The sequence below is a fragment of the Vombatus ursinus genome, unplaced genomic scaffold (assembly GCF_900497805.2).
Source record: "Vombatus ursinus unplaced genomic scaffold, bare-nosed wombat genome assembly UNPS02014810.1, whole genome shotgun sequence".
Lineage (NCBI taxonomy): Eukaryota > Metazoa > Chordata > Mammalia > Diprotodontia > Vombatidae > Vombatus > Vombatus ursinus.
In genome coordinates, this window is record NW_020954588.1 from 39,178,865 (window position 1) to 39,187,662 (window position 8,798).

Genomic DNA, 8,798 nt, shown 5'->3' on the forward strand with positions numbered 1-8,798 from the left:
TTCTAGAGGACCTTGGCCAGAATTCAAGGACCCATCTTTCAGGATCAAAGACCATCTTTTCTCCCCTGACCCACTCAGGGCCAGAAACAGAGCAGCTCAAATTCTGCTGCCACAAATGGATATGTGGTTCCCTGAGTAATGCAGGGGCATTTTTTCTTCTCTCAAGTAAGCAGTTTGGAACTGAGATTAAAAGCAGACAGCTGCCCAGTACCCGCTGGACCAGCCTCCTCATTCAGTGTGTGGGGATAAAAGCAAAGAAATTAGCTGTTGGCTCTGATCTAGAGATTTTCCCAGGGCTTTTTTTTTTCTCTTCTGTAGCTAAAACAGTTGTTTTAATGTTTCAATGGCAACATGTTCAAGATGATGAAGGAGACTTTTGTGGAAAGTGGGTCATGTGGGAAGCAAAGATGTATTGCAAATTGTCAAGAAACTTTTAACTACAGCCCTAACCAATTCAAGTGGCAAGGAGGTCATCTATGCCACACAGAGAATCAACAACTGAGAGCCAGAAGCATCCTTAAAGAAGCCATCATGTCCAACTCCACATTTTTACAGATGAGGAAACTGAGGCCAGGTAGGTACAATGAAACACAGGCAGTAAGTGCCAAGCCCAGGTCCTCTGATTTCAAGTCCCCTGCTCTGTCCATTGGGTCATGCTCTCTCTGCATTCAAAAACTGTGAAATAATTATGAAATGTATAATTATCCTCATTCAGTAAAGTCCTGTTTGAGAAGACATTTTCCAGATTTTAAGTGTTTCATGGAGCTGTGAATATAATTCTAGGTAGCCAGGTGATAGGAGGTGGGGGAGGGGGAGGAGGAGGAGAAAAGCCAAGCTGTCCAACAATATGGTCATTTGTGTCTGTGACATATTCCCCCCTACTACTAATAATAATAACATTTATATAGCACTTACTATGTGCCAGGTGCTGTGTGCTTTATAATTATTATTTTATTTGATCCTCACAACAACCCTGGGAGGTAAGTGCCATTATTATCCCCATTTTACAGATGAGGAAATTGAGGTTAAGTGAATTGCCCAGGATCACATTGTCTGAGGTTGATTTGAACTCAGCTCTTTCTTTCTTTCTTTCTTTCTTTCTTTTTTTTGGTGAGGGCAATTGGGGTTAAGTGACTTGCCCAGAGTCACACAGCTAGTGAGTGTTATATATCTGAGGCCGGATTTGAACTCAGGTCCTCCTGACTTCAGGGTTGGTGCTCTATCCACTGCGCCACCTAGCTTCTTGTACAAAGGAACACAGTGGGGTGGATTTGGAGGCAGAGGACAGCTCCACTGATGTGACCTTGGGCAAGTTATTTTACTTGTCCAGACTTCGATGTTTTCATCTATAAATCGATGCAGTTGGATTTGATGAACGCTAGTCCCCCATCCAATGCTAACCCTTCCCATGAGGGCAGGAACCCCAACTCCCTTATCTAAGATTAGCACCTTCCATCTACCACTGCACTATGGTTGGTATACAGCAAGTGATTAATGTTTGTTGGACTAAAAAGATAAACACCAGCTTCCCTGCCTAGCTCCAGCACCTCAAGATGCCCTGAAGGGGGAAAGAATGCATGACAAGGTTACATTAAGAGCATGACTCCTAACTTCATTTTCATTCTGAAGTCATCGGTGTAATTTAATCAGTGACAAAAGCCATGCTAGCTAGATGCCTTGATTACTGCTGCTCACACAGACTAGCCTTACCCATCCCCTGCTGAGGACATCAGAGTCGTTGAACACGGATGCAGCACTCTCCCAAGCTATGAAGTGAAAGTGGGAAGGTAACAGCTGGCCTTCTCCCCTCCTCCCACCTTCGAGAAGGACTCCCAGACAACCATGGACATATGCACTGCACTTTTAGAAGGAGGTCATCCTTCGCCAGAGGTGAAGGCCTCATGCACATAACACTTACTAGCTGTGTGGCCCTGGGCAAGTCACTTAACCCCATTGCCTAGCAGAAAGAAACAAAAAACAGCAAAGATTCTGGATCTCCTTTTCTAATTGGTTGACTTTCTTTTCATAATCTTGTTTTTCTTGTATGTATTCTTATTTATTTTCTTGTATTTATTCTTTTTTATTCTTATTTTTCTTCTTTTCTCAGTCTCTCTCATTTGATTTTTAAAGTCTTTTTTAAGTTCTTCGACGAGTTCTTTTTGGGCAGGTAACCATTTGACATTACTCTTTGGGGTAGAAGAGGGTTTCTTGGTTTCAGTATCCTCTGAAGATGAACCCTGATCTTTCCTATTCCCATAATAGCTCTCTATGGTTGGATTCTTTCTCCTTTGCCTGTGTGTTTTTTTGTAATAATTGTAATTTGTAATAATTTAGTTTTAGTTTTTATAATCATCTCTAGTCCTGGGGTATAAGGGATGGTATCTCTAATCCTCTTCAGTTCACCCTTCTGATCTTGAACTTAAACCAGGACCTCCTGTAAGTGCCCACAGCAGAGGCGTCCCCACCCCACTGCTTTTACCCTCACTGCATCTCCACAGCACAGCTGAGTCTGACATTCCAGTCAGCAAAGGTTCCCTCGGGTCTTCTCCAGGTCAGATGCCCAACTCCCCTCACTGTCCTCAGGGTAAAAGTGTGGGTGGGGGGGAGGCAGCCTCCCAAATCAGCTAACCCCAGGGCTTGCCGCTTGCTGCCCTAGCCTGGAGGGCTTCCTTCACAGGAAGGAAATCTTGTCCAGAATTTTTCTTCAGATCTTCTCCAATTGTCCCAGGAGGACCCCTCTTCTGATCCTACTCTTATTTGTTTTCACGGCTCTATGCTATTTTATCTCTTTTGTGGAGGAAAATCTTGAGAGCTTGAAATTTTCTGACCTACTCCACCATCTTGCCATCTTCCCAGAATCCTCTCTGCCATCACCTATTTCTTTAATGAAATCCTTTATTGTACTTCTTTATGATGGTTCCTTATCTGTGCTGGTCTGCCCATGTCCACCATGCACCACCTCCTATTGGCTCCTTTAGTAATACCCATTTTTTTTTACTCTTTGGAAGCTGTGCCATCCCATGACATTTCTATAACAATCTTATTTAAACCTCACAACTCAGTAAGGCAGGTACTAATTGTTTCTACTTTATAAGGAAAAGATCAGAGAGGCTTTAAACTTTGGCCACCAAAGTGTCCAGTGGTAAGATTTTACATTAGACTACCTCTAACAATACAACATGGGCAGGCTGAGTGTTGCAATATTAGCAACAGGCATAAAAACTTGGAGGCAGAATTCTAGCACCTTTATAGCTCCTTTATGAAGGATTTATAGGAGGGCATTCATAAAAAAAAAAAAGGCACAGGCCAACAAGGCATGGATGGTTTACAATCTGTACCACTAGGGAGCATATATACACCCCAGGGAAATCAGATTCACTTTAGTATCAAAATTACCTGAAGTCATATCTAATTTGAGGCAAGCAAACTAGGGCCCAGGGCAGGTTACAGGGTCATTTCAGCAGTCTTTATGATAAGATACTTTTCATTGTAGTCAACTAAAAAAAAAACAAAAAAAACACAGTTACTACCAAATTGTTTCACTGAGAAATAATTCACCCATGTTATTCAATCTGTATACTTGGAAGAAATCTAGAACTGTTCAGCTACTCCCTCCACCAGCAAAGACTCCAACCCTCCCTTTCTCATCCTACGTGATTCTCCTGTATTCTTCAGTATATTCTTTATCTGGGAGTTACTAAAACACTTAATGCGATCGTGGAAACCAGCGTAATACCGAAGCTATTCAAACTGTTTTCTCTTGGCCGCGAGGCATGACCAACCCACCTCATTTTGGAGCTATGCACATTCTTGGCAAATTCACATTTATGCCACTTCTTGGACACGTCAGAGGTCATAATAGCACGCAACCACTTAGGTCTTCCCATTGACATCTGAAATGCCTGCAACTGACTCTTCTGAGAATGTGCTTTCTTCCTCCAAGTCTTTCTGGGTCCAGGTCACCATTCACCTGTTGTACCTGTCTGTCCAAGACACGTGTACTCACAGACTACTCAAACGGGCTACCATCTTCTAGCACATCACAAAGCCATATGCACTCTTCATCCACTTGTTTTTTCTATGTATGAAAAGCGATGCCCATCTTTTCTTAGATCTCACTAAAAAGGCCCTATATTCTGGGGCATGATGCAAATGTTGAGTAGCATATGAAAACACAGTCATCTGGAGAATGTTGCCACCTATGGGGAATCCCTCTTCTGTTTGAATTTTACAAAGGACATCTCCACAAGGGAACACCTCTGGCAGATGTTTCCCTGGTTCACCAAGCAGCATAGCTCAAGCTTTGTAGGTCTCACCAAGCTGGAAAGGACAAACTACCAATCTGTCCCCTAATCTCAGACTGAAGAAGCTCACTCCTCTTGGTCACAGAACAATTAGTTTTTTAGTGATAAATTCCCAAAGAACATCAGCAGTCTGTGGTCCTAAGGTGTCTAAGTGGGGAATGACCAACTAATGCAGTCACACATAGATCACTGAAATGCTGTAAGAAATTGGTATCGATCATCAGAGAAACGTTAAGCAAGATTCTATTTATAGCAAGGAATCTTACGTGAGTTTTAATTACAGGTAGGAAACATCCAGTCTTTAATCTTGTTAATTAATTTGGTTAATCTGGTTTCAATCTGGTTACCAAATCAAATTTTTTTTTCTGTAATTAACTATCAAAAGGTATTTCTTATCAATCTAATTTTATTATCAAATGGAAACAATGGAGTAAAGAAGTTTGTAGCTGAGACATTCACTGAAAATAAAATCAGGACACACACAGAAGGAAAGAACAAACTTAAAAATCTGGGCAAGTTGCCCTGATTCCCCTGAGGACAAAAAGACAGGAGTTCAAAAGAAGATAAAAGTGAGCAAACAGAGGAGTACTGACAGCCAAGAACAACATCCCGAAGCGATCCACCCAACCAGGAAGAGAAGAGAACATCTCAGTGAAGGCCCACATGACCAGGAGCACCTGCCACCCACCATCTCCTAAGCCTGTTTTGCCAACCATAGAGGAACAATGCCATGGGTCAGGCGAACGACCTGTCACAGGGAGAGGTAGGAGGGAGTGTATGAGAATCTAGTGGGTGATTTCGGACCTGATGCAGTTCAGTGGCAGATTAAAAGTCATCTGGAGAATGTTGGCACCAATGGAGAATCTCTTCCGTCTGAATTTTGCAAAGGACATCTCCATGATAGTGAGTTAACATCCAGCAAATCTACGTCTCCCTGTTCTATGCTCTGGTATTAAATTCATGGTTCAGTTATTACCTATTAATAACTGAACTTGGTTAACTTAGTTCAGTTATTATCTGTTAAGGTACTAAGTTCTGACCAATAACATTTTACCATTGATTCTATATGGCAAAACGTGGATCACTGACTGAATGACAAAAAATGAGTGTCACACACAGAAATGGAGAGGCTTATGGTGTGAGTGGGACGCAACACTAAACCAATGAAGAAAAAGAAGAAGAACAAGAATGCAGGTTGCCACGAAACAATTGTCTAAGAGGAAGAAGAGATGGACTGGTCCTATCGGAAGATTGAGGGAGGATACGTGGACAGAGTGCTCCACTGCAACCCTGGAGATGCTGAGAAAAAATAAGGAAGGTCTCCAGTCAGCAAGCATTTATTAAGTACCTACCATGTTCGAGCACGTTGGATGAATGCCCCAGGCCAAACTTTGGGAAGGACAAGGACAAAAGCCACCCAGGTTCATGGGCAGTCACAGATACAATTGGCATCATTGGAGGGAGCTCCCAAATCAGTGAGGCCCCAGATCCATTCACATATGTGAGCATGCAGGAAATGGTATAAAAAGCTTATGAACAAAAACACAAATGCCTCTTTAATGAAAAGGACCAACACTCCTCCCCAAAAGATGTCAAATATTTTGCAAAACAAAAACGGAGGCCCCTAATCCAAACAGAAGGATCCTTACAGACTGCATATTGACTGAGTTTTAAAACATTGTTATCTATGACTGCATTTTTAATTATTTTGTTAAATATTTCCCAATCACGTTTTAATCTGGTTCTGGCCACACTTGGAAGGTTGTGGGACATGTTTTAACACCTCTATTCTAAAGTACTGGTTTGGGGGGCTTTGGTTTGGGAAGAGCTAAAGGGGGCAGAGGCTGGTGTGGCATGAGTCTTCCAAGGATCTAAGTCAAAAAACAAAGCTCATCAGGGAGAGGGGGGGCTGTGCGAAGTAGGCCAGAGGACAATCCAGGCAAGCTCTAGAGAGGGGAAAAGACTGGAAGACATGAGGGGAAAAATAAGCTCAAAGGTAAATTTGGAAATGTGAACAACATAACAGATATTACAATGTATCCATTTTTCCCTAAGATATTTATAAAATTTAAAAGTGACATAAGGTAAGTGTAACTAGGCTTCCATGTATCCAACAGAAACTTTCCCCAAAAGCTTAAATCCATCGATAGCTTTATTTCCTTTGTGACATGCAGGTAAGCACTCAATTCCGCTCAATTTTTTTTAGGTTTCAAACCTTTCCTGTTTTCAAACGGCCTAACATTTTACAGTGACAAAAAATTCTCGAGCAGGAAGGGATCTCGGAGACCTCCTTGTCCAAGCTTTCATTTTCCAGATGAGGAAGCAAAGTCCATTGCACGGTTCATCCGTCAGGCCATCATCGACGCCCCTTCTCCCCCAGTGGCATCTTCAGAGATGTGAAGGTCCTCGAGCATCTCCGCCAGGCTAATTCGAGGGGCTCCCTCATCATCCGTATCACTCTCCACAGGGACCGTCGAGGCTGAGAAACCACATGGCCGAGGTGAGGAGCGCAGACAAGGAGAAAAGAGAGAACGATTACAGCCTCGTTTCCATGCACTGTCAACTCCAAAACCCAACACTGCCCATGCCCGCTGTCTCAGGAGCAGACAACCATGACTCCTCGGAGAACTGATCCCCTCTCCCCCTACACTGCTCACACCCCACCCCCAATGGCGATGCTTAGCAAAGAACCTGAAGGGGCAGCTAGGTGGCGCAGTGAATAGAGCTCTGGCCTTGGAGTCAGAAGGACCTGAGTTCAAATCCAACCTCAGACACTTAACACACTTACTAGCTGTGTGACCCTGGGCAAATCACTTAACCCCAACTGCCTCGCCAAAAAAAAAAAAAAACCTGAAGAGCTCTGGTTTTACACCTGAGGCCTATGGGATGCCACCACTGGCATCTACAACAACCAAGAACCCGAGCAGCCAAGCAAGTTGCTCAGACCGCCAAAACAGAGACCTAAAGCTTGGAGGAACATGTTGGGACCTACATGGCCTTCAAACACGTGCAAACCAGACCTATTTGGAGTTCCACTGTTCTTCAAATACATTTATGGAATGCAAGAATTAACTACAACTACTTTGGGGTAATGAAATTTAAAAGGTGAAGGCCCATGGAGTGCCTATCACCTAGGAAACAGCTGAATAAAGGATGGTATGTGAATACGATGCAATACTTTTGTACTGTAAGAAAAGAGGAAGGGGATGGTCTCAGAGAAACCTGGGAAGACTTGTAAGAACTGACACACCGCGCAATGAGCAGAACCAGAACAATATATATAGTACCGCTAACATTGTAAAAATGAACAATTTTGAAAGGTTTAAAGAGCTCTGGTCACCATAATGATCAAACATAACTCCAGAGGATTGCTGACGAAGCCTCTCAAGAGAGAGATGGTGGACTCCAGGTGCAGACTGGGACACAAACTTTTAGGATATAGCCAAGATGGGAATTTGTTTTGCTTGATTATACATGTTTTAAAGTTGTTGGGGGGTTTTCCCCCAGGAAGGGGCAAGGGAGAAATGGGAGAAAAAAAATAAATGCTAGACAATTAAAAAAAACTAATTTACCACAAAGGTGACAACCCAATCAAATGCTACAAACAGGTAGTTCCAAAGAGACAACATAACTTTTCAATTGACTTAGATTCTAACCTTTATAAATGTTGACATTCTTTCTGATTGCCTCATCTTCTTCCAGATCTTCCAGAAAGTCCTGGTATTGCCTATAGGAGAATATTTTCAGAGCTTAATAGAACAGAGTCCAACTTTGGCCCAAAACTACAATTATTCTAAGCACAGAGAATAGAAGACATTCTGAAACCAAGGGGTAGGCAATGGTGAAACCTTAGGAAAAAGATTTCAAGGTTGAAAAGTAAAACGTTAATAAAACATGAAGCAGTATTTTTAAAGGATCACATTTTACTTTCACTTTCAAATTACCAATAAATATGTGTAAAAAGAGTCAGAGGGTCAAGGGAAAAAGAAAGGCAGATCCATTTCTTTACGGCACATTCCTCTACCAATGTCCTGAGCTGACGCCTCATCACCACTTCATCTATAAAACAGGGATAATAACAGCACCTACCTCCCAGGGTTGTGGTGAGGATAAAATGAGAGAATAAATGCACAGCACTTCCCAAAGCTGAGAGCAATCTATAAATGCTCCCTACTGTGGTGGCGAGGTGACCCTAAGCTTGTCAAAGTTATGCCAGCAGATCACAAGCTCTGGGAGGTTATCAAACTAGAGAGACTGCGTGAGAATCCTGCCATGGGCTGGGAATCAACCAACTACGTTTGAAGAGGTTTCCCACCAGGCTGCTTATCAGCCACCCAGTACAATAATTCCCCATAAATCATGCCCAAGAGCAGCCCACCAAGGTGCAGAGTGGCTGGGTGGAGGGAACATCCAGAGAGAGGAAATGGTAGATATTTCAAAGTGATGAAGTATTATTCCTATTATAATATTTAGTTACTTCTTCTTTAAAATGGC

General features: G+C 42.6%; 1 protein-coding gene across 1 annotated transcript in view; it reads right to left on the reverse strand.

Annotated features, from left to right (window-relative positions):
* Nucleotides 1-5,834: 5,834 nt before the first annotated feature.
* NMD3 (NMD3 ribosome export adaptor) overlaps nt 5,835-8,798 on the reverse strand; it is a 29,453-nt gene continuing 26,489 nt past the window's right edge. The window contains exons 15-16 of the mRNA XM_027875931.1: nt 7,961-8,031; nt 5,835-6,783 (exon numbers count right to left, since the gene is read on the reverse strand). Coding sequence (XP_027731732.1) covers nt 6,653-6,783; nt 7,961-8,031 — 202 coding nt within the window. The 3' untranslated portion in view covers nt 5,835-6,652. The remainder of the gene's footprint in view (nt 6,784-7,960; nt 8,032-8,798) is intronic.